At 53.9% G+C, this 26,814-nt stretch overlaps 2 protein-coding genes across 3 annotated transcripts; one reads left to right on the top strand and one right to left on the bottom strand.

The window, feature by feature from the left end:
- Positions 1–88: 88 nt before the first annotated feature.
- Positions 89–5,789, top strand: SLC39A5 (solute carrier family 39 member 5). 2 transcript variants are annotated; one of them, XM_058742394.1, is made up of 12 exons: positions 89–240; positions 914–1,022; positions 1,224–1,578; positions 2,093–2,276; positions 3,110–3,272; positions 3,450–3,619; positions 3,863–4,003; positions 4,384–4,480; positions 4,566–4,739; positions 4,855–4,935; positions 5,079–5,269; positions 5,526–5,789. In XM_058742394.1, exons 3-12 carry the CDS (start codon positions 1,295–1,297, stop codon positions 5,667–5,669), a joined length of 1,629 nt encoding a protein of 542 aa, XP_058598377.1. In that variant the 5' UTR covers positions 89–240; positions 914–1,022; positions 1,224–1,294; the 3' UTR covers positions 5,670–5,789. The 2 variants fall into 2 exon arrangements, with proteins under 2 accessions (XP_058598377.1, XP_058598378.1); XM_058742395.1 differs by lacking the exon at positions 4,855–4,935.
- On the bottom strand, positions 5,746–23,228 carry ANKRD52 (ankyrin repeat domain 52). Its single transcript, XM_058742393.1, has 28 exons — positions 23,047–23,228; positions 22,639–22,722; positions 22,081–22,159; positions 21,789–21,859; positions 20,571–20,771; positions 19,677–19,764; positions 19,392–19,534; positions 18,878–19,090; positions 18,553–18,631; positions 18,124–18,238; positions 17,858–17,940; positions 17,634–17,751; positions 17,359–17,427; positions 17,046–17,186; positions 16,889–16,969; positions 15,563–15,674; positions 15,286–15,357; positions 14,806–15,007; positions 14,457–14,544; positions 14,263–14,380; positions 13,457–13,676; positions 13,154–13,241; positions 12,962–13,045; positions 12,709–12,854; positions 12,407–12,489; positions 12,126–12,208; positions 11,852–11,943; positions 5,746–11,414 (listed from the first exon to the last, which is right to left on the bottom strand). Exons 1-28 carry the CDS (start codon positions 23,071–23,073, stop codon positions 11,164–11,166), a joined length of 3,231 nt encoding a protein of 1,076 aa, XP_058598376.1. The 5' UTR covers positions 23,074–23,228; the 3' UTR covers positions 5,746–11,163.
- Positions 23,229–26,814: the final 3,586 nt, after the last annotated feature.

Below are 26,814 nucleotides of genomic sequence, written 5' to 3'. Positions count from 1 at the left end.
TGAAGAGGTTAGCAGTCAGACATGTGGGAAAGTGGAGTGTCCCTAGGAGATAGAAGGAAGACAAGTTACACGTAAGGAAGTGTAGGCAAAGCAGGCCTGCCCCTTTAAGGTAGTGTCCCTCCCCTGCCCCCTCCCTGCAGGTGACCCTTGCCCGCTTGCCTGCCTACCCCCCCCCACAGCTGGAGCCAAGAAGGCTGTGTCCCCCTTCCTCTGGGCGTCCTTCCAGTCTCCTGCTGTCAGGTAACGCCAAAACCTCGGCCCCCTGGACTAATTGCCCTAATCAGACTGTGCTCCCCTGATCTTAAGCCAGGTCAGACATCTGCAGGGAGCCCAGATATTTCTTTCCTCTTCCCACCAGGGCTTCTCCTTTCTTGATCATCTATTTCCAGAGCTCTGGCTCTTAACTCTGCTGGGACAAGGAGTTGCTAAGAACGCTTTCTTCCCCATGCACCTGGGGTTGCCACTTATCTGCCTCTTCGCCTCTTTTCTAGCTAAGGGACACCCAAATCCCACTTTCCCGGGGATTGTGGGGATGGAGGTTGGAGATGGAGGAAGCCCAGTACCAGATATAAGGTGTGGAGGGTGGGGGTGAGAGTATATGCAGGGAAAGGTTAAAATGGTACAACTGGCTTAGTGGGGTGAGTTATTTAGAAGAAAAGGCCAGGCTCAGGGTTTCCTTAGCCATGTGGCTTTTCCAGGGGCAGAGGGTGGCCCCTCCCTACTCAGGGGCCCCAGCCAAGACTGACCTTTGACCCCAACCCCAGAGACCAGTGAACCATTAACTCCTCTCTGATGTGAACCTTCCCACACTGGCCCCTCCCCTCCCTGACCCCGCCCCAAGGCAGGTGGGCTGGGAGGGGGGCGGCGTTTGTCCATCCCAGCCCTCTAACTGACGTGGCCTCCATTCCACCAGGGCACCTGGAGGCTGAGCCCCACTCCCCTCCCTGACTCAGGAACCTCTTAGTGTCCACAATAAGGCCTGACCGGGACCTGAGGTGACGACTCTCATGCTGCCAATGAGGGTGAGGCCCTGTGGATTGAAGGGGGACAGAGAGGTGAGGCAGGGTTGAGGGGTGGAGTTTGGAGGACAGGATGAGAAGTCAGCTCTGGATCAGGTGAGGGAAGCATTCTGGGTCAAGGAAGGTGTTCTAGAAACTGGAAAACAGAAGGCCTGAGCTGGACAGCAGAGCAGAAGCCCAGGCCCTTTCTCCTTGTTCTTCCAGGGCACAGTCCTCAGGATGTTCCAAAGGGAATAGAAGCCAGAACCAGAGCCTCTAACCCATTGCCCCCAATAATGGGGCCCCCAATGAGTCATCTGCTGGCTGGCCTGTGTGTGTGGGTGGCCTTGGGCTTGGCAGGGGGCTCAGCCCCCAACCTGGGCCCTGCTGAGCAGGAGCAGAACCATTACTTGGCCCAGCTGTTTGGCCTATATGGGGAGAACGGGACACTGACAGCCGGGGGCCTAGCGCGGCTTCTCCACAGCCTGGGGCTAGGCCGAGTTCAGGGACTTCGCCTAGGACACCATGGACCTCCGGTTGGTCGGGCTATACCCCCAGTTGGAGACAATTCCACATACAGGTACTACTAACCCTTCCTTCCCTTACCCCAAAATGCCACATGCCCACCTCTTCTCAGTGCTTGGATCAGTCTCCAGTTGCCGACCTCTAGCTTCCTAAAGTCAGATTTCTGGAATTACAAATGTTTCCAAATCTGACTCCTAGTATTCCTTCAAGGCCCCCTTTGCCTCTACTGCTTTCTGATTCTCTCCTCTTCCAGATCCCCGGACCCTCTTAGGTCCAGTGCTCTTAGTCCCAGTGCTCAATGTCTCCAGGCTGACTCGGCTCCCAATTTATAGCATTTTGGCTGCTCTCCCCCCAGCCCCATTTCTCTTTCCCTCACACCCCTCATTCCTAGACTCTCCTATAAATTGACAATTCTCAGATCCTTCTAGAATTGACATTCCACGATTTCTGGGTCCCAGGAACTCAAGCTAGTGGCTGGTCTTCACTTTCCCCCTAAGCACCCTAGGAACCTCAAGGGGAGTTTCTTAAAGAACATGAGTAAGTCTGGCTTGCTATCCCCTCTGCTCCAGATCACAGGACCCTGAGCTGAGTGTGGATGTCTGGGCTGGGCTGCCTCTGGGTCCCTCAGAGTGGGGTGACCCAGAGGAGCCAAAGGCCCCAGCATCACCCCGTGGGCCAGCCCCCTCTGGCCTGGACCTCTTTCACAGACTTCTGCTGCTGGACCATTCATTGGCTGACCATCTGAATGAGGATGTGAGTCTGTTGATCTCCAGGGTGGGGGTTGGGGGGAGAAGGACTATGGGATTTAGATGGCCTGAAATTGTTTAAAGAGTAATTTAATACAGTTAATTAAAAAAAAAAAAACAAAAACCCAATCCAGATGTGATCTTAGGGTATGTTATTCCAAGAGTGAAATACGCTTCTTCTGGGCTCAGTGCACATGAACCCACACCCAAGTCTCCAAGGACAGGTTTAGGGGCCACACTTGGTGGCAAAGCAGAGAATCCAGAGAAATAGCTGAGGGTAGGATCTGGGGCTGGCTATCTGGAGAGGAAACCTGCAGGGAGTAGATGGCTGTCTTCAGCCAGAAAGGCAGTGAACATGTTCCATGTACACCAGAGGGCAGCCAAAGCTAACTGTGAAGCAGGCCTGGTGAGGGTGGGCACCCCATCACAGGAAGCACTCAAGCCAAGTCTGGATGAACATGTAACAGGGCTGTTGCGAGGAAGCTGGATGGCATTTCAGATTCTTTCCCTTCTAAGATTCTGCCATGGAGTGCTCTAGTTGTCCAACCAACTCCATCACCAAATCGTTGAAATCATCAGGAGCTTGGGAGGGAGAGAGATGGTGGCAATGTTTACTAGCACCCAACCTGCACTGAATTGAATATTTGCACTGGATTGAATACTCACTAATAATTAACACACACTGATCCTGTGGAACCACCCCAGTCCCTGATGCACCTGCCAGCATAAGCAAAGGGGATCCTGGAGAGACCCAAGAATCCATACAATGGAAGGACAGACATTAAAGACCACAGTTCTCAGCAATGCCCCAATATATGACCTCTAACTCAACTCCCTTAGTGTCTGAATGGCTCCCAGCTGCTGGTCAACTTTGGCCTGAGCCCTGCTGCTCCTCTGACCCCTCGTCAGTTTGCTCTGCTGTGTCCAGCCCTGCTTTATCAGATCGACAGCCGTGTCTGCATCCAGGCCCCAACCCCAACCCCCTCAGGGGATCTTCTGTCTGGTCAGTGGGTGAGAGTGGGTGGCAGGGTGCCTTGAACCCTGGTAGGGAGTGGGCCCCTGGCCAAGCAAGATGGGTTTGTCGGGGTCCTCCCTCCCTTTGCAGTGTATCTCTGCCCTGCATTTCTTCTGAGGCCCTCCTTCCAACCCTAGCCTAACTTCAGTCCCTGATTCTCCCCAGCCTTGGTTCATAGCGCCCTGGCAGTCCTGCTGCTCAGCCTCCCTGCTCCCCTCTCCCTGCTGCTGCTGCGGCTCCTGGGACCTCGTCTATTACGGCCCCTGCTGGGTTTCCTGGGGGCCCTGGCCGTGGGCACTCTTTGTGGGGATGCACTGCTACACCTGCTGCCACATGTACGTGAAGCCCCTTCCTTGCTCCCTGCCCCGTGATGGGCAGCCTCCACGTACCCAAGGTGTTCCCAGTCACAGGACATCCCCTCCTCATTCCTGTCAGATCCCACGCACCACTCCCCAACCTCAGCTTCAGCCCACAGCTGCCTTCTAGCAGCTAGTGAAGGCTTGCCACGTCCCACACAGGAGGGGGATGTTGTCGGGTGCAGGGGCTTCTGGGGTCTGCCCTGACCCCCTCTCTGTCAGGCACAAGGAGGGCAGCATGCTGGACCTAGCGGACAACCAGAGGAGGACCTGGGACCAGGACTGTCAGTACTCGGAGGTCTCTTCCTGCTCTTTGTGCTGGAGAACGTGCTAGGGCTTTTGCGGCACAGAGGGCTCAGGCCAGTGAGTGATACCCTTTTCTCCTCCTCCTGCCAAAACTAGAGTCCTGGCCAAGAACTGGCCACGCAAGCCAGGAGGTGAGGGTGTGGGGTGTGTTCCTGAAGCGCTGTTTTCCTGAGTGTGCAGTCCTGACAACTAACAGAGAGTGGGTAGGGGGCTCCTTAGCATAGACCTGGGACTCCTGGCCAAGCGGCCTCCTCTCCCAAGTTCAAGTCAACAAGAAACAAGGAGTGCCAACCTGGGAAGAGAGCGGAAAAGCCAAAAAATATCTGCAAGTGCCAGAGGTGAACCCAGGTGCTCACTTTCCCAGCTGGTAGCCAGGCCTCTCCTTAGCCCCTGGCTCTGTTGCCTCCTCCACCAGGAGGGATACCCTCCCATTTCAGAGATGCTGCAGGCGAAAAAGAAAGGATTTCGGAGCACCAGCCCTGGACCTGGAGGATGGCAGTGGGATGGCCCTTCAGCCCCTGCAGGCAGCTCCAGGTAACCAGAAGAGAAAATGAAGAGTAGGCTCCCAGCTCCCGGTTCTCACTTGCAGCCACTGGCACTGTTCTTGTCCTTCCTGCAGAGCCAGAAGCTCAGGGCTGCCGTGGGGAGCAGGACAGCCAGCCCCCACCAGCCCCAGCTCCTACTGGGCACCAAGGCCACAGTCACGGGAACCAGGGTGGCGGTGATGCCAATATAACGTGGATGGTCCTCCTGGGAGACGGTCTGCACAACCTCACTGATGGGCTGGCCATAGGTGTGATGGGAGGAGAGGGCTACCAGGAAGTGGGGGAGGGAAGGGAATGCAGGCCCCTGTGCCCCTGGGGAGAGCTTTCTCCCAGGCTGACGACCTCCAATCCTGCCAACCCCAGGTGCTGCCTTCTCCGATGGCTTCTCCAGTGGCCTCAGCACCACCCTAGCAGTCTTCTGCCATGAGCTACCCCATGAACTGGGTAGGAATGGCAGAAGTGGGGTGGGGTGGACTCTAGAAAGGAGAGGCCTCCAAGGGGTGGAATTTAGGAGGCTGGCAGGTGATAGGGGTGAGGGACGGCCCTGGCTTATTATTCCCTCCCACCCTGTCGTCTCTTCCTCACAGGTGACTTTGCGATGCTGCTCCGAGCAGGGCTGCCCTTTCGGAGGCTGCTGCTGCTGAGTTTGGTGTCTGGAGCCCTGGGACTAGGGGGTGCAGCCCTAGGGGTGGGGCTCAGTTTGGGCCCTGTCCCTCTCACTTCCTGGGTGTTTGGGGTCACTGCTGGGGTCTTCCTCTATGTGGCCCTTGTGGACATGGTGAGAGGTGTGGGGTAGTGCAGGGAAAGCAAGGGAGGCAGGGAGGTGGGTTCAGCGGAGGGGGACGTATGGGTCCTTCTGCCTCCACCACCGGCCACCTGGAAAGGTGCTGGACCCAGGCTGGGTGGAGTCTGAGAAACAAGGGCCTGGAAGAGTTCAGAGGGGTTGCCAGTACTTTCTGATGCCTCCTTGTCATGCTTGACGTGGGGTGGTGCAGAGACAATGCCAGGATCCTGATGCTCTTTTTTTCTTTCAGCTACCAGCCCTGCTTCGGCCTCCCGAGCCCCTCCCTACGCTCCATGTGCTACTGCAGGGGTTGGGGCTGCTGCTGGGGGGCAGCCTCATGCTCACCATAGCCATGCTGGAGGAGCAGCTATGGCCCCTGGTCTCTGATGGCTGATGGGGGCCAGTGGAAAGGCGCCAGGTTGCCCTTCCTTCCCCCCAACCACAGGAATGGAGGCGGGACACAGGGCCAGTAGGAGCAATAGGATTTTAATAAACAGAACCCATCCCAAAGCCATGACTACGACAGTTGTACTTGCACCAAAACAGCATAGAAAACCAGGATGTGGTGGGAGGAGGGCTCAAAGCAGGTCGGGGGAGGACATGAGCAGGGGCCTGGAGGGTGCAAGGTGCATCAATCTGCAGGGAGCGCATTGTGCTTTAGCCCAGGGAGGAGGGGTAGGGTGGGGCAAATGCACCGCCAGGTCCCCACATTTTCCTGCTGCCCTCAGCACCCTGGGGATACAGGCATCTGGGCGGATCTGCCCTTTATTGCTGCCCACCAGCATTAAACACCCCTGACCCCAACGCTAGCACCACAGGTGGATCCGGGGCAGGGAAAAGGGCAAGAAGGGGAAAATTGCTTAGAGAAAGATTCAACTAGAATCCAGTGAATTGTGCTCAGTTCTCTTTACTTCCTACAACCGAGTACATGGGTCACAGGGTGGAGGGTGCAACAGGACATGAAACATGCCCCTCGGTGCCCCCAACACACCCCTGCACACAGGATGGTGGTGTCTGCAGCATCACAGGTCATGCAGGGCACAGGGAAGGGGAGGTTCACACACACATAGACGCCCACAGCGGGTACCAGACAGAGAACACCCCTGAATATACACAGCTGTACACAGGGAACCCCCAGGTCCCCAACCCAACCCTCTCCCCTGTCTTGCCATCCCCCAGGCAGGAGGAACTGTATTGCTTTGAGAGAGCCACCCTGGGGGCCGCTCTGCCAGGCACCCTCCCCTCCCCTCCCCCCCACCCCCATTTTGGCACATCTGCAAGACACACGGCAGCGAGAGTAGGCACCCTCCCTCCCAGGCTTCTGTGGCTTGGAGTTGAAGAAGGGGGTAGGAGACTTTGTCCTCCATCTTTCCCCTAGCCCTTCCCAAACCCCTAGCAAACCCACTCCAGCCAGAACCCACCCCCACCCCCAAAACACACACATACAAAGCTGAGCTATCCAGGAATACAGGGGAACAAGGAGATTGTCCGGGACAGGAGTGGAGGCAGTCGGGGGAGAAAGGACTGGAAGCAGAGACCCCACCCTGGTGTGGGGGTAAGACTGGCACAACAGCTACTTTAGTGCAATTGGAGAGGGTGCCCAGAGTGAGGGATGGAGATGGGAGGGGAAGGCTCTCCCCGATTTCCCTGGGGGCAAAGCCAGGCTCCCCAGGGAAAGGGCCTAGCAGGAGTAAGTGAGGGCCAAGGGCAGATGCTCTCGTCACCCGCCACCCTCTGCCCTCCCAAATGCAGTGACAGTGTCCCCCTCACACCTAAGTGGGCAACAGCAGCCTCGGAGTCAGTACCTTCAAGTAATTCATAGAGCAGACCCTCCCCACCCCAGCTTCCTCCCATCTCTGGGATTTGGTCGCTTCTCTAGGGTTGGGTCGGGAGGAGGGAGTCCCCAAGTCAGGCCCTTCCCTCTCCACCTCCCTCTTCCCAGATCACTGGGCTTGGTCCTCAAAGATTCCTTGCCTCCGCCCTTGGCCAACCTGGGTCAAGGCCACGGAGGGCTGGAGCCACCACGATTAGAGGGGAAGGGGCTGCTTTGCTCCTTATCCCTCCTTCTTAAAAGGTAGGGTTCAAACTAGGCGGGATGGGGCCCCATACTGGTTTGCCCCAGGAGGAGGGCTTCTGGGCTAGGGTCTGTAAGGCTATTTTCCTTTGCGGTGGGAAGGGGAGGTGGGGATGAACACAGGGTGTGGGGAGAGGGGGAGAAACGGTGGAGAGGGAAGGAGGAAGGGGCCTCCCTGCTGGAGCGTAGTCACTGGAGTCATTCAGACGAAGAAACACTCATGTGCACAAGATACAGAGTGTGCCTGTTCCCAGCCCCTCCAGCCAGGCCCCAGCCTCACCTCTCAGGGTCCCTTCCAAGACCCGAGAGGTTTGGGGGATACAGCTGTAGAACCGTTCACTCTGGCCCCACGCCCCCCACCCCACCCCCAGCCCCTTCTCCCCTTCAAAGGTCCAGGGAGTAAGAAGGTGCTCGGGTGGGCAGACAGCGGTGGAAACAGTATTGAGTTTTCCTTTGGTTACATATTGAAGGCAAAGGTGAGCTGGACTTACAGTCAAAACGGATAGGGATGAGGAAGGAAGAGGGGCCATGCCGGGGTTGGAGAGGGAGGTAGACCCTCCTCAGCCCCTCCACCCCAAGGAACACATGTCTAAGTGGGGTGGCAGTCCCTCAGTCTCATCTCTCCCACCCCCCACAGCACCAAACAGAAGGAGAAGCCCCCTCCCCCAGGGGCTGCTCCCCACCCCAACCTGGGCTGTACATTCAGTGGTTTTCAGCAGTCCTATGGCTCAGGGGGCCACAGTGGGGGAGGTGGCCCATCAGTCTCAGTTGGACAGTGGCAGTGACCCGGGTTTGTTGGCCCATCCTAGGACCCGCAGTTTGTGCCATTTGTTTTTCTGAAGGATAGTACACAACCCTACCAAAGCCACCGCCCAATCAGAAACATCTCCCCAAAATCAGAAACTAAAAACTGGCTCTTATCTCGCCCTCTGATTCACACACCTGTTTCCCTGTCTCCTATGTAGCCCTCGCTCTGTCTCCTTTGCTGGGACCTGGGGCTGCTCCCAGGGTCCTCACTTAAAATAGGCCTTTTCTCAAAAGTGCTTATTACTTGAAGCAAGTGCTTTAGAGCTGCGGTGGGGAGAGGGGGAGGGGAGAGGGAGGGCAAAGGGAAGGAGGTGTTTCCTCCCCACCCTACCCCCTTAAGATTGGGGGGCATTCTGCCTGTTTTACTTCTCCACACCCGTTTAAGTCAAAGAGGTTTTAAAAAAAAAAATCTTAACATTAAAATAAATATGCAGTCGCCATGAGAATGGTTAAAACGCTTCAAAAAACACTAGGGGCTGGGGAGCCCAGGGTGGGGTGTGGGATTTCCTTTGGCATAAGGAGAGGAGGCTGCTCATCCTCCACACCTCCTCACAGCCACATGAGGAGAGGCAGAGGACTCCCCATAACCTGCCCCAGCACTGCTGACCGTGTGCTGAAGGGGCAGCAGGGGGACAGGCAGCCACCAGAAATCTCATCTAGCAAAACAATGGGGCTCCTGACAAATACTCAGAATCTTCCTGTCATCGCCAAACATTGATAAAGGAGAACACGACTGATACCCCAAGAGTCTTCTCTGGAGAATCCATCTCTCTGCTCCCCCTGCCCCCCCCCCACCCCGTCACCTAATTCCCAGCACCAAAATGAGAGGGAGGGGGTGGAATGGGAAGATTTCAGGAGAGACAGTTAAAGTTAGGGGCAAGCTTTGCAGAACCAGCGGGGGCGGGGGGGGGGGGGGGCTGCAGCCCTTAAGAGAGGTCACATTGATTGTCGTATAGGGGAGGGCAGGGTATGAAGGGAGGTGGGCAAGAGGGGCATCGCAAGGCCCTTTGGCTTTGAAAACAAAAATAAAAACTAAAAGCTGCACAATCCTTCTTACCAATAATGGTCATTTGGAAGCTTTGAAATGGTTTAGGAACTGAGGGTTAGGGGAAGCAAGACACAGAGGGGATAAAAAGAGACCATGACAAAAAAAAGCCAAAAAACAAACAAACAAAAAAAACAAAAAGGACTTGGACAAACACCCCAGGCTTCAGGGAACCAGCATGAGGTATGGTTAAGGGTATCTGTTAGCGAGGCAGGGGTCCCTGGGATACCCCCTCCCCCCTCAGCCCACCCTTGGCAAGGGTGGCAAGACTTGCAGGAAAAACAACTGAAAAGTGGGTGAGGTTGTGAACAAAGCAAGCGTGAGGGGGCGTAGGAGGGGAGGAGACTGAGGAATCCCCCGGAGGAGACCCTGTACTGTGTAAACAAAGCCTGTCCAGTTCTCAGGGGACAATACTGATGGCAGCCAAACTGGGCAAGGATGCACTGTGGGGGTGGAGGGGGCATGACCTCTATTCAAGTTCTGTGTCTTGGCCCCTGGCTGAGGTATTGAGTGTGAGGAAGGGAACACTGGGCTATGGGAGCGGGTCCAACTGTCCAGGAGGCTTAGCTGGGAGATGGATGGACAGGGCGTTTGAAGGGACCAGGGCCAAATTCAATGCTACATTTAGAGAGAAAACTGCCCCCTCCTCACTCTGGCCCAGTTTGGCTTTTGGGGTGCGACTTTTAGGAATCTTCTCAGTGCAGCCCCTAGCTCAATCCCATGTCTCCCTGCTGCTGGGAGGGCAGGGACCAAGCCTCAGTGTGTATTCGTCACTCCCTAGATCAGAGCTTCATCCTCACACCAGAGGGGAAGCCTGGGTCCCGAGTAGCCACGGTCCCTAGTCTGCCCTGCCCCTCCCACCATCTTTGGCTTCAGATCAGGAGTGACTGGGGGCGGTGGGTACTCTTGGACATAACGGAAGGTGGGGGTACAGAGGAACTATGGGTTTGGGGGGCACAGGAGGAAGAATATTGTCCTTCCCTCCCCACACATGCAAACACATGCCTGAAACACACAGGACATTCTAGGGTTGTGGTTTTGAAATGGGCAGGAAATTAATTTGTTTCTTCCCCTAAAGGATAAAATGCTTACTTAAAAATTCATGACAAGCCTCAAAGTTAAGGGAGAGGGGAGCCAGGGAGGGAATGGCCACAGGCTCTGCCCTCCCAAAAGAAGTTAAAAGAAAGAAGCAAGGCTAAAGTGCGTGGTTAGGGGACCAGGCCAGGAGTGGAAGGGAATCAGGGAGGAGCAGGCTGTGGGGGCAGAACCAGCCCTTGATTTGCATATGAGGAGCCAGGGGAGAGTGCAGGATTGGGGCCCAGGTACAGTAGTTGCTGCTTCAAGTGTTTTGCATTTGAACTTTTAGGGGTGATGGGGTACAGAAGTGGGGGAAAAGCTCCAGGCCCCAGTGCTAAATACCCTCCCCCCTCATCCACTAGCTGCCCCTGAAGGGGGAGGGGGACACCCCCAGAGTGCTCACACAGTACCAGAAATTAAGGCTTCTCACTGCTGCGGGGATGGAGGGGCCAGCCGAGCAGGGAGGCAGTGATGGGTATGGAAGAAGAGGAGGGATCTGCCTGGCAGTAGGGGCAGGGGCGGGGGGACACAAAGAGGAGAAACAGAGGAAAGGGTGGGGGGAGTTGGCAGCAGAAAGGGGGGACTGAGAGATGGGGTAAAAGAGAGGGTAGCCAGGCATTTAGCAATCATTTGGGGACACTTGGCAGAAGGGGTTGCCCTGGGGGTGCCAAGGGCCTGGGGTGCTCCCTGTTGGTCCCAGACCCTTGCCAGGCCAGGATGGTGTGGCAAAGGGGTGAGCAGCTGCTCCCCAGTGCATTTTTCCCCCCTCTGTCCCCCCCCACCCAGTCGTGTTCTCCTTTAAAGTGCCCTAAATGTATAGACTTTTTCTAAATAAATAGAATAAGATATCAAGCCACCGGCAGGGGGAGGGACACTGATGGGGGGCTACTCCGAATAGCAGCCGTCTAACCCAATGGCGCCGTGCCGCTCCTGACTGTAGGGGCAGGAGGCCCCATGGGGCAGGGCGCCGCAGCCACCCACCGTCTTGGCTGCTGCGATGCCGCAGTTCTTGAGCAGGCTGAAGCTGAAAGGACTGACGGCGTCCTTGGGTGGGAAAGGCTTCATGGTGGAGAGGATCAAGGCCAGGCAGTCTGCCACATCTTTGTTGGGGGCGCAGGCCAGCGCTGGGGTGTGACCTGTAGGGCGGAGGGGGAAAATTGAGGCACAGGGTCCTGTACCCCCGGGGCCCCATCCACCCTCTGCCAGGCCCTGAGCTCTCATCTGTGGAGGGTAGCCAAGGTGGGCAAGAGCCCAGCACAATCAGAATTCAAGGGCTATGAGGGCCCAGGGGCACCGACAGGCAGACTGTCAAAGTGTGGGGTAAAGGGTGGAGTGCGGGGGACAGAAGTCTGGGAGGCTGAAGTGTGTGGAAGGTCTTCCTAAGAACCCTGCTGGCTCCCCCTAGTTCCGTCAGATTCCCCTCAGAAATGCTAGCGTATTGGTATTGGGTCCCTGCTCTGAAGAGTTCCCCTGGGAAAAAAACCCAGTTTATAGCAAAGTTAAGAAGTCACCTCCTGAAGAATGTCCCTGACCCCAAACCCAGGAGAGGCGGGGGGCTCTGGACCCCACCCACCTTCTTCATCCACAGCCAGCACGGTGGCCCCACGACTTAGCAGGGCCTGCACCACAGAAGCTAGACCATTCCGGGCAGCAATGTGGAGTGGCCTTGGAAGAAAGGAAAAAAAGAACAAGAAATCAGTGAGATCCAAGCTGCCTTTTCACATCCAGCCAGAGTAGCAAGACTGCTGAACAGATACTGTGAGCTCTAGAGAGCCCCCAGAATGCATGTGGCTCTTTCTTACCCATCTGCCTCCCCTAGCCAGGCTCCCCCTTCCCCGGGAACTCACATTTGCAGCGCACTGTTGGTAGCATTGATAAGGCCAAGGTCTTGGGTTTCTGCCAGGATCATGAGGGCACATTTCTCATGGCCCTGAGGAAGAACAACAGAGATGGAGTGGAGGCAGACAGGCTATAGAGCAGGAGTTGGGAAGGGTTCAGGGGACAAAAAGCTATACAGGCTGGACAATCCTGATTGCCACTCCAGTCCTCTCTCCAACTGGGCAGACCCACCCCCCTCATCAAGCCCACCCCCTTACGTGGCCCTCACCACCACCAATCCAGGCCACACCTTGCTACAAGCCAAGTGGAGGGCAGTGTTCTTGTTCTCATCCAGCACAGTAAGGTCTGCCTTCCCTCGATACAGCAGAAATTCTGCAAGAGAAAGGGGGCAAAGGAGTGATGCCTTCCCTCCAGAGCAGCAGCCCTCATGGCTCCTGGCCCTCCCATCTGCATATACTTTGCATCCCATCTGCAGAGGAGGGAAATAACCAAATACATGACTCCTGTTTCCTGAGCCCCACAGGCAGGGCTGCCCCATCTTGCAGAAACCCAAGGGGGAGCTCCTCCCTTCCACACATGGCCCTTACACACCCACAGCAGCGGTCTGGCCGTTCTCGGCCGCCGTCATGAGCGCAGTGCGGCCAGTGTGGTCAGTGGCGTTCACCTCGGCTTGATGCTGCAGTAGCATCCGGAGCCCAGATACATTGTCCGCGAAGGCAGCGGCGTGAAGAGGGGTCCTGCAGTGTGGGGTCAGGGCAGAATGAGAACAGAGGGCTCATTTGCCTGAGCAGAAAAAGGAGGCCAGAGGTGACCGGGGCTTCTCCCTAAGCCTTGTACTACTCACCGTCCTTTGGCATCTCGGCTGTTCACAATCTTGGCACCCAGAGCTCCCAGCAGCATCTCTGTGGTGCTGTCCTGGTTATTAATTCTGGGGGGGAAAGGAAATGTCAACAGGAAGGACAAGAAAAATGGAATGCCTGTCCTAAGCCCAGGTCACAGAACCTCAAGTGGGGCTGAAGCACAGGAAGGGACTTACACTGCACAGTGCAAAGGAGTGAAGGGGTTTCCCTCCAGGTATGAAAACGGGCTGTGTTCAAGTAACAACTCCAGACAATCTTCATGTCCTGAGCAGGAGAAAGGGAGAGCCGTGGGGGTGGAGAGAGATGACAACAAGGTTCCCAACATCTGTCCTGTGCCATCTCTGGATACTCCATTCCACTTCCAGATCAAGATTAACCCACGTCCCTCCCTCAATCCATGGGTCTGTGGTCTCTGTTCTGGTCTGTCCTCCCCCATGTCGCACCCCCGTTCTTATGCTGCCAGGGCCCCAGGCCCGCACCAGTGTAGGAGGCCCAGTGCATGGGCGAGTATCCACTGTAGTCCACGCCAGCATCCAGGGGGTCTGTGGAAAGGGCGGCCTGCAACAGCGTCCGCAGCACTGCAGTGTGGCCGCAGGCTGAGGCCAGATGGATGGGGGTGCGGCCCTTGAAGTCTCGGCACAGCACAAATGCGTCGTGGTCCAGCAGGGCAGCCAGGCAGTCCTCACAGCCAGTCACTGCCTGTGGATGACATGATGGTGTGAGGGAGGGTGAAGGGCCACTCCCTTTCAAACAGCCAGTCACTGGAGCTGGCCCAGGCATAAGAACCACTTCCAGGGCTCCAATCGTTATTTTCACAGCAACCACTCTAAATGTTAGGACTCCTTCCTTCCTCCATTCTCTCTATGCCAACAGACAACCAGAATGGCAAGAGTGAATTCGGGCACTCTGGAGTAGTGGGGGGACAAATTGCAAGGTAATTGCAATTGACTAAGGGATCAAAGAGTCCCCTGGGATGAAGAGGAGACGGCTTTGGGACAGGTGATCACGGAGAAGGACTGGGACAGTGGCATCATTATCCAGTGGGTCAGGACCAGAGTGTGAGTAGTGAGCATGTGGCTGTATGAGATTACAAAGCAAGGGAATCAGAAAGATCAGCTACACATGTCAGGTACTCATCCTGGAGCAAATGTAGTAAGACCCAATAAGACCCTGGGCACAAAATCCTGGCCCACCTGCTAGGCAATTTGCTGTCCTACTTCTGATGGGTCCTGTGCTCCCATGTCCAGGCCTGTCTGTGAGCAGCCCCACCCAGGAGGTCACTCACCCCACGGTGGAGGGCGGTGCGGCCCCGGAGGTCAGCAGCATCAGCTGTGGATCCTTTCTCTAGCAGCAGATGGACACAATCCACGTGGCCATTCATGATGGCCAGCATCAGTGGGGTTCTACAGAGGGGGCGGGAGACAGATGAGGGCCAGCAGGGACAGGAAAACCCGCATCCTACCCCTGGCCCACACTCACTGTCCATAGGCATCCATGACATCAGTGATGTCGGCGCGTTCCCCACTGTCGATCAGCAAGTGCAGGGAGTCAGTGTGGCCAGAGGCAGCTAAGAGAAAAGGCCTGTGTCAGGGCATGGTCAAGGGGAAGGAGGCAGCCAGGTCAAGCATTAAGGACTCCAGGGTGGAGATCATGGAAGGACCTGGGGCAGGCTGAAGTCTTGGGGGATAGGAAGCCACGAATCAGGACTTGAAGTTCTCCTCACCCTGCTTCACTCCCAACCCCAATCCCATTCGGGAGGGATCTGGGACCCGTCTCCAAGGCCTGGTGTGGCAAGGGGAGGTACCAGCAGCCTAAAGGGGGTACTAACCAGCAGCGTGCAGGGGTGTCCACTTGCGTTTGCGCTCCTTGATGAGAGCAGAGGCGCCGTGGGCCGTAAGCACCTCCACACACTCAGTAGAGCCTCGCTCAGTGGCCAGGAAGAGCGCGGTCCGGCCCTTGTGGTCCCTTACATCCAGATTCACCAGCGTCTCAGCCAGTGTCTTCAGGGCTTCACAGTGACCGTTGTAGGCCTGGAGGGGAGCAGGCAACCAATGGAAACAGCTTGGGACACTGCCCTCACTCTGCTCTTGGGCCCCCTGGGGGAAACTCCAGGCAGCAGTCCTCCCCATGAGCTCCCTGGGTCCCTCAGACTCTTCACCTACACTACACCCAACCCTGGGCACTGCCTGCCTGCCATGTCCCCCCAAGAAAGCAGAAGCCAGGACAGATTCACAAAGGCTTGCACCTGTGTGTGGACCAAAGGGCAGGCAGGGACAAGGAAGGCAAGAGGAAAAGACCTGGGACTCACAGCTAAGTGCAAAGGGCTAACTGGAATGGTGCTCTCCACATCCTCCAGGCAGTTAAAGGACATTTCTAAGAGCTGCAATGGACAGAAGAGTAGGCGCTGAGGTTCTCAAACTCCCAAAATGTTATCCCCTGTCCCCTACCCACAGTAATGCCCTACACCCCTGGACCTAGAGACCATATCTGAGTCAACCACCCCTCGGTTTCAGAATTCACAGACACAAAGGTGACTATGAGCCCTGCCCCTGCTTCCTCTCCTCCAGGCCAGATCCCACACGTACCAGTTCGAGGTTCTGTCTGTTGCCGTAGGCGGCTGCATAGTGCACAGCTGTGTAGCCCTGCCTGTCCCGCAGGGAGGGGTCTGCACCGTTATCCAGTAAGAACTCCAGACAGCTGGGGGGCAGGGGTAGACGGTGAGGCAGGGACAGGCCCAGCTGGTGAGGGCCCAGGTGCGGGCAAAGCAGAGGAGAGGTGCAAGGGAGCTCCTCCAGGCCTAGCTGGCCAACACCCATCCGCTGCTCTAGGAAGGCTAACTCCTGCCCGTTCGACCCTTCCACTTGAGACCCACCACTTCCTTCACATCAGCTCTGAACTACTCTGGCTCCAATGCCTTTCTTTATCCTTGGAACGCTCTCCTAGAGAACCTAGAGCATAATTATGTTATCAACCTGCCAATCGACACTTCCCCCTACCTCCAGACATGCTGACCCCTTGCCTTGAATGCCTTCTCCTTCCAGCCCATCTGAAGAAGAAGTCCTACTCATTCAAACTCAGTTCCAGCATCCTCTCCTCTGTGAGGCCTTCCCTAACCTTCCCAGTGAGGTGCCTCTTCCTCTGTACTCCCTTGGTACCCTTCTCATAACGTAGTACGACTAGCAGTAATAATAATCTAGTATTTAGCACTTACTATGTGTCAAGCACTATTCTAAGCACTTCATGTGTATGAAATCATTTAATCCTCATAATGACCCCACAAGGCAGCTACTACTCTTATTCCTTATGATGGTTAAGGAAACAGAGGCACAGAGAGGTTAAGTTGTCAAAGCTTGGATTTTCTTGGATTGTAAGTATCCTTTTTAAAAAAAAAAATGTTTTATTTCACAACACTTTTAGATTTATAGACAAACTGTGAACATAGGACACAGTCCCCATTTACTCTGCATCATTTTCTCTATCATTAACAATCTACATTAGAAAGCATTAAGTGCCCTTTCATTTATCTTTCCCAACAGATCATTAGCTTTCAAAGGCAGAAATTTGGGGTAATTTGTCTTTTATCCTTAGCATCTAGCACAGTACTTGGTACCTAATAAGTAAATCCTCACTTAAATCTTGTGGAATAAATAAAAGGCTTTGTGCATTAAGTTTTTCTGATTGTCTCAAGAAGACCATCCGTTCCCTGAGGGAAGGAACTGTGTCTCATACTTTTGTTTTCACCCACAATGCTTAGTCCAGGATTAAGCTCAGATCGCTCCCAACACACTGCTGGCTGGCCAATAGCAAGCAGCAGAAATGAGGTGGCAGGATGGGGAGTGGATGGGAGAATCACGGGACCAGAGCTGGCACTGCTGGGAAAGTACATCCCAGGGGTCTTCTCGGCTACTCACAAGAAGGCCTCCTTCCTGCGGGACTCCTTCAGTGGCTCGTCCTCTTCAGCATCGTGGCTGGACGATGAGTGGGGTTCCGCTCTGGAGGACAGAGAGTGAAGTCAGGGGAGGCTCACGGAGGTGAACAGGGCTGAGAAGGCCAAAGTGAGAGTCTCACCTCCTGTAGGTGTCAGAGGCGGCAGCGTAGTGGAGGGGAGAACAGCCTTTACAGTCAGCCTCATTGACACCCGCCCCAGCAGTCACCAGTGTGACTGCACACTGGTAGCTGCCATTGGCGGCTGCATAGTGCAGTGGGGTCCTGAGGAAAAAAGAATGAATAAAAGAATCAAGGGCAGACCCAAATGCAACCACACGAGCAGCCTAAAGCTGCTCTGCAATACTCTCCTCACTTAGTCTCCAAGTTGCTACCACTCCCTCCACCATTTATCTTTTAGGACACTCCCTGTGCCTACTGCTGCATATTGACACACCTTCCAAATTTGTCTCTCCTCCTCAAGTCAGCTCCACTGCTCAACAGCAAATTAAGACATTCAACATTCCTAAAAGGAAGGAGGATGAGGGTTAAGAGAACGAGAGCCTCAAAGAGGAGCCACAGGCACAGGGAGGGGCTAAGGAAGGATGGCACTGGACAGCCCTTTCTGCTGTGATTGCTCTCACTGTGACAGGCAGAGAGACCTGGGCAGCAGAGAAGGGTCCAGACCCTTGCCCAGATCTCTTCTCAGCACCTTGAAGTGAGAGAACGTACCCTCCAGAAGCAGCAGCATGAAGACAGGTGCGGCCAAGGTTGTCAGGCGTATTGATGTCAAACCCAGCTGAAAGCACATGCTCGTTGCTGAGTGAAGATACAATGCTGTACAGCTGACCTGCAGGGCCAGAACAGCACAGATCCCATCTGAGCGCACTGAACGGAGTGGGAAAAGGCTTCTACTCACCCACCCGTACCCAACCCCCCAACCAGTCAGCACATACCTGAGGAAAGAAGCTTACGACAACAGTCAGAGAATCCAAAGAGAACAGCTAAATGCAGAGGGAACATGTCGTGAATGCCGCGCCTGGAGAGAAGTTGAGGGACTCAGTCCTTAAGTCAAGGAGGGACCAGTTACAGACTTCTTTTTTGTGGCCCCCCCACCAGCCTAGGAGACAGTGAGGTTCCACAAGCTTCCCTTTGGCAAGCTTCTTTGTGCCTCCACGTTTGATGTGAGCAGACACTACAGATCTAAGGGGCCCTGACTCACCGGGCGGTATCCGCGCCATTGGTCATGAGGGTGCTGATGAGTAGCTCGTGTCCGTAGCGAGCAGCCACGTGCAGTGGCGTGTTCCCAAATTTGTCAGCACAATCAATCTCGCTGCCTGTGAGGGGATGCACACACACAAACTCAGGCAGACCTGAGGCTCCAGACCACTCATACCAGTCAGCTACCACACAAGTGCTCGTTATGTGCCACATCCCAAGCTAAGCATTCCACACGTGTTATCTTGTCTGTAAGCCTCAGGGGATGGGGCATGCAGACCTGGGCCATTTCTACAGGTGCCTTGCTCAGAGCTCTTGGTGCCGATCCTGACTGGAAGATATGGGAGGTAGACTAAGGAAAGAAAAGGGTTTCTAGGGATGAGTTCTCCAGGGGAGGGAGAAGAAGGGAGCACAAAGTCTCCCAAGTCCATACCATTCTGGATGAGGATCTGGGAGCGGGTGAAACGACCATGGATGGCAGCCATGTGCAGAGGACTTTTCCCTTCCTTGCTCTGTGAAAACATGGCAATTTTTTTTTCAGTGCAAAGCACAGGGAATACCCTATTCCCCCCCTTTGAAAGGACACATCTCTGAGGACAGAGTGGTCATATGGACATCTGCTCAGCCCACACTCTCCTGGGTCCCTGACAAGGTCTGATCAACCCAGGAGGCAAGTGGACAATTCCCCAGACTTATGCAGAGGGGAAGATATGGTCAGGACCTCCAGAGCTAGGTTGCAGCCTCATCCCTTCAGGCACCTGGTAGTTGACATCAGCCCCGTTATTGACCAACAGCTCCAAGCAGAGAGCGCCATTGGTAGAGACTGCAGCCACATGCAGCGGCGTGAAGCCCTTGTCATTCGGCTGGTTGACATTGGCTCCTGCATTCACCAGCTCAATAGCCACAGCATCCTGGCCCAGGTAGCAGGCGATGTGCAAAGCTGTGTTTCCAAAAGCATTGGGCTCATCAATCTGGATTTTCAGGGGTACAAGTAAAGGGATAGGGAGGTATCAGTTTAAACAAAGTGGAAGCTGGCAGAGATAACCTAGAAAATCCCAGAATCCCAACAACTGCCTGAGATACCTCGGGTTCCTGACTCGATAGACTGAGGGCACTATTACTTACGGTAAGCATTATTCACCATATCTCACTATATCCTGCCCACCTCCCAAAACCACTCCAACAATCCCAGCACCCTCATGTCTCCATACACAGACTCTGACCTCCAACTCCATGCCCTTAGTGCCCAGCCCCAGTGCTCAGCACCCTGACCTCAGCCCCCATCCGGAGCAGGTACTTCACCACTTCAATCTGGCCACTGGCAGCAGCTGTGTGGAGAAGCCCATAGCCCTTGCGGTCCTTGCAGCTGAGGTCCGCTCCCCGTGCCACCAGCAGTTTCAGGACCTCCAAATGCCCTAGGAAGAGAGAAGAAGCTCTCAAGGGGGTGGAGGGTGAACTAAGACCCTGGGTGTCTCTCTCCAAAGGCTGCAATCCCCATCCCTGCCTTGGGAAATCCTAAATGTCAAATTCCTACCCTTCCCATGAACCCTTTCTCACCTAGAAAAGCTGCCCAGTGCAGAGGCTGCCGCTCCTTTTTATCACAAACATTCAGGCTGGCTCCCTTGTTCAGGAGCAGGTTCACCGTCTGTATCAGGATATGAAACACACCTGTTCATGCTTTCAGTGTACCTAAGGGCAGGTACCTAAGCCAGGTTCATGCTTTCAATGTACCTAAGGGCAGAAGCCTCAGCTCCTGAAAAGGCTGAGGCACCCAAATGTCTTTGTTCTTGAACAGAACAATCTGGAGAACTAGAGGGAACAGAGAAAGCAGAGACTAAGAAGGAGATCCCAGAGAGATTTGGAAGTCTGAAGGAAACTCAAGGGAGTGTTTTCATTTGATTTGGTGGTTCTTCTTTTTTTTTTAATGTGTATTTATTTAGTTTGAGAGTGAGAAAAAGAGAGAGAGCGCACATGCACAAGCAGGGGAGGGACAGAGAGAGAATCCCAAGCAGGCTCCATGCTGTCAGTGCAGAGCCCAAGGTGGCCAGAGCCCATAGTCACAAGCCGTAAGAAGATCATGACCTGAGCTGAAATCAAGGGCTGAATGCTTAACCGACTGAGCCACTTGGGCACCCCATGAGCTGGTGGTTCTTAACTTCTTTTGAATAATCTTCAAAAACATTTTGAAAGACATGGACACTCGCTTCAGAAAAAGGCATGTATGCAAACATTTTCCATGCAACTTCAGAGTTTATCACCCTCTTGAAGACCAAGTCAAGAATTTCAATCTAACCCGACCATTCGTTTGGTGCTTGAACCCAAGTGTTTATATAGTCATCCAGGCTGCTTTTCCTCAGACCTGATGACCCAGAAGCAGAGGAAGATGAGTGGGAAGGGAAGCAAAGACAAAGGGAAGGCACTAGACCAGGCACGGATTAGAGCGGTCCTCACCTCTAGATGCCCACTATGCACTGCGTGATGCAGGGCACTGCGCCCGCTCCTGTCAGCCACATTGAGGCTGCTCAACAGGGGTGCCAGAGCCTCAGCACACTTCGTGGCCCGGTTGGCGGCAGCCACATGCAATGGTGTCTGCCACAGCTTGTCCCGGGCATTCACATCTGCTGAATGTGCCAGCAGCAATCCCAGCACCTTCTGTTAAGGAGCAGGGGATAAGAAAGAGAATACAGGGGGAGCAGGAGGTAAAACAATAGTGGAGGGAAGAATAGGTCAGCCTGGCACATGTGGCCCCATCCCCCCAGCACAGTGTCTTCTCATTTTTCCAACATATGTAGCCTCTCAATACCTACTTCCCATCTTCTGGATCTTTCTAGAACTTAAAATTTTCCCTACCTTGCTGAGAAAAAAATGCCCCTTCCTTTTCCTCAAGTCACCTGGTATCACTCCCCAACTCAGACCCTGATCAACCATATAGCTACTACCAAGCAAATCCACATAAGTAGAGGATGCCAATCCTTCACTATTTCTAGGAAAAATACACACTCCTGCCTTAATGCCCGAATACCCTCCTTCAGTCCTTCCATAGGCACCAAAATCATTTCCGTTACCTCAGTAAGTGAACAGATACTGGTTCCTCTCCAAAACCCAGGCTAAAATGTCCCTCCTAATCACAACACACCCTATTCCTGTTGGCCTTAGTCCCTCCCCCTGGTGGATGGAGCCAGGGAAGTGACCATCAAACCAAGAGGGAGGTCTCCTTTTCCTCCTGCTCTTCAAGGTTGATGGACCCAATTGATGAGGCAAGTTTGACCCCTGTGCTGTCAACTTTGATGCTGCTTGAGAGGCAGGAAGGCAACACATCACTACCCCCAATCCCTCCATCACAAGGTAAGAAATCTCAGTGCCCAGAGGGGGATCAGACTCCAAGGTGGCCCCCCAGGGAAGGATGAGTCACTCAGGCCTGGCAGCAGGGCCCCCTGCAGTCTGCCAGCCCAGTGTTAAGCTCTCCCCTGACGTCACATCAGCTGGCAACATTCAGCCCCCCCTTACCAGCCAGTTCTAGGGGTAGGAGGGAGGGGCCAAGGTCTAGTATCCTGACCTAGGGGTAGATCAGCTTGTAGGGCAGAGAGATGAGGCTCTCCAATCCTTAACTTCCACCTTTAACCAACTCATCCTCTTTTGGAAGGGTGAAAGGACATAGGATGCCGATACCTCATTTCGGGAAGCAGCAGCACGATGAAGAGGGGTCAGCCACAGTGTGTCCTTAGCATTGACATTAGCACCTATGGGGATATAATTTTCTCTTTTGGTGGGAGGTAGAGAGCAAGTGGGGAAGGAAGCCAGTAATCAGGCCAGGGGATATGGATGGAGATGAAGCCTCTCCCAGACCAAACACCAGAGAACAATTCTTAGATACAAAAAAAAAAAAAAAAAAAAAAAAAAAAAAGGCTCTTTCCTCAGGTCCCCTCCCTATGTGCCACACCTTCCAGCTCCCCACTTTCACCTGACATCAGTAGCAACTGGAGGATGGGGACATCGCCTACGTAGGCAGCAGCATGCAATGGGGTCCGCCTCTCTTGGTCCTGGGAAGGCAGAAAAGAGCAGTGGCTGTGACGCTGAACTATCACAGACCCCAGCCCCGGTCTTAGAGCTCCAGGCCTTTCCCCACCTCTTCCCATAGGTTCGACAGCCTCCTAAATCCCAATCCTAAATTAAAACAAGAACCTAGGGAGGGCAGAGTCAGAGTCAGAGAGTCAGGAGTCAAGGGGTCAGGGCCAGGGGGCTGTGAGCAGTCTCCTTCTTCCAGGAGGGGTGGGGGCGCTGCAAACACTGATGGTTCAGGAGAGAACACCTTTTCTGGGCATCTTTAGCTTCACTGGTCTATGCTTCAAGCCTGACCTGTTCTCCATCTCCAAATGTAGAGCAGGCGCCCATCCCAGGGTAGAAAGTGTTGCGGCCTCATCCTAGCCAAGGAGCCACGGAGCCGCCCCACTGTTTGGGAGGGGTCCAGAACACCAGGGCCCAGATTACTGGCTCATCATTCTCCCTGATCCCAACTCACCAGTACATTGATGTTCTCCTTCTGCGAGAGGAGGGAACGCACTTCCTCCACATCTCGGCTAAAGATGGCCTGGACCAGGGGCGGCTGCAGGGAGAACCAGCGTTCAAAGAGCGGGCCGGAGCGGAACTAGGAGTGGGGGGCTGGGGTGGGGGGACACCTGGTTTGATGAGGGGCGTCGCTGTAGGGGCTCCGCTCGGGGGTCCTGGCTGCAGGGGACTCCCGCGGTGTGTTGGCCAGTCGCCAGGCCCCCAAGGACACCGGCTTGGTTGAGGGGAGCACGGCGTGGGGCGGGGCGGGAGCCGCGGGAGCCCCGGGCTCGGGCCCAGCCTAGGCCGCACATCCCCGGGCTCGCGTGGCGGCTGCGCCGGGCTCAGGAAGGAGGAAGCGGGCAAGGACAGGAGGGCTGACCTGGTCCGTGATGCTGAGGATCCCCATGGCCCGGCCCGGGCTCCGTCCGCATCGAGCTCCCGGCGGCGGCGGCGGCGGCTCCACCGGGGACACGGGGCGGCCCAGGCGGCGGCTGCGGCGGCGGCTGCGGGGAGAGCGCGGCCCCGCCTACCGGGGGGCGGGCGAGCGGGAGCCCGCAGCGCTCCCTGGCGGCCGTCCTGGGCCGGGCCGCGGGGCTCTTGCCGCGCAGACGGCTCTCGGCCTGGCGCCCTCCGCCCCGCCCTGGCGCCGGGAACGGCCCCGGCACCCCCGACTTCGCGCTTTGGTTCTCTGGCTCCCCAAGCCGCCGTGGTGTGCTCTCTGCTCCAGTCTGGAGGCCCAGGAGTTTTTCTCACAAGACCCTACCGGCAACCCGAGCCTTGGCCCTGCGGTGCCTCCCACCACAATGCCTCCGCCGGAGCTAACTCCTCCCGTCAGCGATTACATGCCCCCGAACCGCCCCCCCCCCCCCCCCCATAGACTTGGGGAAACAGGGGCGTGGAGATCTGGGTATTATATATGGCAATAGCCCCAGAGAGAAGAAAGACTCGTATCTCTACTGGCAGTGACATGAGTTGGGGAGAAAGGAAGTAGCAAAAGTGCTCAAACTGCCGAGAGAAATCTCAAAACGGACTCTCCAGCTGCAGAAAATCCCCCACAAAGAAGCTGGGACAGCCGGCAGCTGAAGAAGGCCTCCAAAGCCAACAGAAGAAGCACTTTTCGAATTCCCAATTACTCCACTGCCAGGTTAAGGTGGTAGGCCGGCTACACTTTAAAAGGCTCTATGGCTTCTCCCCAGAAAAGGGTGGGGGTGCTTCCCTTCCTGTATTGGAGAGGCCAGAGAACAGCCAATCAGGCAAGATCTGGATGGAGGTCCTCCCAACCCAGAAAAGGAAAAGAGGAAAGAAAAGTGATGTTGAAAAATTGGTGCCATTTAGAAAAGGTGATCCAGGGTCTTGTTCAGAGCTCAGCAACTCAATATGTTCTAAGAGGGAATACATTTAGGAAGAAGTGTAGCAAGCTGGCCCCCTGTCAAGACAGATATAAAAACCCTCCTTTGCTCTCTAACAGTCTATGCCCTTCATTGCCTTTGGTGTCTTGATTCCCAACAGAAAGATACACAAGACATTGATACCAGTGCTTTTTCCTGGAAAGAGAAACTGGGGAACAGGGAATGAGGAATGAGGGGGAAAACTACCTATTACTATACACCTTTAATAATTTAACTTTTTAGGGATGCCTGAGTGTCTCAGTCAGTTGAGCCTCAGACTTTAGCCGAGGTCATGATCTCACGGTTAGTGAGTTTGAGCCCCACATGAGTTCCAGCCCCGTATAGGGCTCTGTGCTGACAGCTCCAGCCTGGAGCCTGCTTCAGATTTTGTGTCTCCCTCTCTCTCTGTTCCTCCCCTGCTCACATTCTCTCTCTCTCTCTCTCTCAATAAATAAAGATTTTTAAAAAAAATTTTAATAAAAATAAAATAGGGGTGCCTGGGTGGCTCAGTTGGTTGAGCGTCTGACTTCGGCTCAGGTCATGATCTCACAGCTCGTGAGTTTGAACCCCATGTCGGGCTCTATGCTGACAGCTCAGAGCCTGGAGCCTGCTTCGGATTCTGTGTCTCCCTCTCTCTCTGCCCCTAACCCACTTGCATTCTGTCTCTGTCTCTGTCTCTGTCTGTCTCTGTCAAAAATAAACATTAAAAAAAATTTTTTTTTAATAAAATAAACTTTTTAATTATTTATTTATTTTGAGAGACAGAGAGCACGAGCAAGGGAGGGGCAGAGAGAGAGGGACAGAGAGAATCCCAAGCAGCTTCTGCGCTGTCAGCATAGAGCCTGACGCAGGGCTCAAACTCATGAGCCCTGGGATCATAACCTGAGCCGAAATCAAGAGTTGGACACTTAACTGAGCCATCCAGGTGCCCCTAATTTTTTTAACTTTTATCATATTGAAAATAAAATTTACAATATTACTTAAAACTTACCTCTTCCAGGAAGTATTCCCCAGTTAACAGGTTCTTTCTCTTTTGTTGGGCTTCCTTAACATTTACATATTTAATTTACACTGTAGAAGTCAGGTTTAAACTGCACATCTTTGTTGCTCATTTCACCTTTTACCTTTGACATACAAGTGTCCAACATTTCAGAATAGATTTTAAACTCCTTCTTAGCCAAAGCCAACACAGGACTGTATATTGCTTTGGGTTTGTTTGTTTTTCTATGAAGAAAGATTTGGAGCTCTCTAAAGGCAAGGGTATACATTATTCTTTGTAGCTCTAACAGAGCAGGAACAGGCACTTAACATTTTTTTAAGTTTATTTATTTATTTTGAGAGAGATAGAGAGTGAGCAGGGAAGTTGCAGAGAGCGAGGGAGAGAGAATCCCAAGCAGACCCTCTGCACTGTCAGCACAGAGCCCTATGCAGGGCTTGATCCCACAGACTGTGAGATCATGACCTGAGCTGAAATCAAGAGTCAGATGCTTAACTGACTGAGCCACCCAGGCACTCCTAGGCACTTGACCTTTGATGAGGAGGAGAAAGATGAGGCTGAAGCAATAGAAACTGAAAGTAGCTAGAGATCGGATGGGTATGTGTGTTGGGACATATTGACTTTACTATTAGACCCTTCCAGGAAGGGCTAAGCTAGGATATGACCCAGAGGATGGGGAGGAGGGGACTATGTGGCCTCTATTGCCTGAAATAGCTCTTGGTAACCTGAGGAATTGGAGTCAGGGGTTGAGCTGGGGTCACGTGCCTGGTTCTGGCGCGCGAGTAGAGGTGAACAAGGGAGGTTGCCAGCCGGGTTCTCTGAGCAGCTGGAAGGAGGAGGAAGGGCTACAAGAGTTATTTTTAATATTATTCAGAGCAGAGAAAGAGGATTTCCCAGTAGGGAAAAAAAGGGATATGATGTAGGTAACACAGATACGTCCAAATTTCAGGGAGATACAAAAAATCTGGGAGGAGGCCGGAAGTGGTAGCAAAGCCCTTCTATGAAGACAGTCCTGTGATCCAACTACTGAATTCACATTTGGGTAACTCTACGCAGATACCTGCCTGTTTTTAAGCCTCAGTTTTCATTCTTTTAACAAATGCTGATTGAGGACTCAACCATTGTTGAATACATAGTACAGCCCCATACTAACTGGTTTGGAAGTAAAACATAGAGGTGTCTATTTTTGTAGAACTTAGAAGAACATACATATACATATGAAACAACTAGAGAATATAGGATACACGCTATTTTACATGGCATTATGTGTTTGGAGTAATGTTCAGGGATGGGTTCAGTCAAAAGAGGGTCTTCTTAGAGGAGGTGTGTTTTGAGTTAGTACTTGAAGGAAGTTATCAATGTAGAATGACAGGGAAATGGCAGGAAATTGGTTGTTCAAGTACAAAGAATGAACTAGGAAAAGTTTAAATGGCAGTAATTAGCTAATCTAATTAGTAGGGGGACAATAAGCAAATTGACTTGGCAGGCCTATTGTACCTTGGGGATTCTGTGGCAGTTAACTCTAAAAGAATAGTGTTAATGAGGTCACGGAGTTAATTTCTGTCTTTTACCAAGCCAGATCCTTTCTCCTCACTCTATGCAGCTGTCTCACATGTGTAAGTCCTTAGTCAGAGGGAGTGGGTCGGGACAAGGAAGCAGGGCTGGAAAGAGTAAATCTGTCCCTGAAGGTCACATGGCCATCTGAAAGTGGCTCCAGATTATCATCTTTGAACTGCAAGGAGACACTGTATCCTGGTGGTGG

The sequence above is a fragment of the Neofelis nebulosa genome, chromosome 8, assembly GCF_028018385.1.
Source record: "Neofelis nebulosa isolate mNeoNeb1 chromosome 8, mNeoNeb1.pri, whole genome shotgun sequence".
In the NCBI taxonomy this organism is placed as follows: Eukaryota; Metazoa; Chordata; class Mammalia; order Carnivora; family Felidae; genus Neofelis; species Neofelis nebulosa.
Note: the sequence above shows the minus strand (reverse complement) of the source record. Positions and strands in the feature narration are given on the sequence as shown.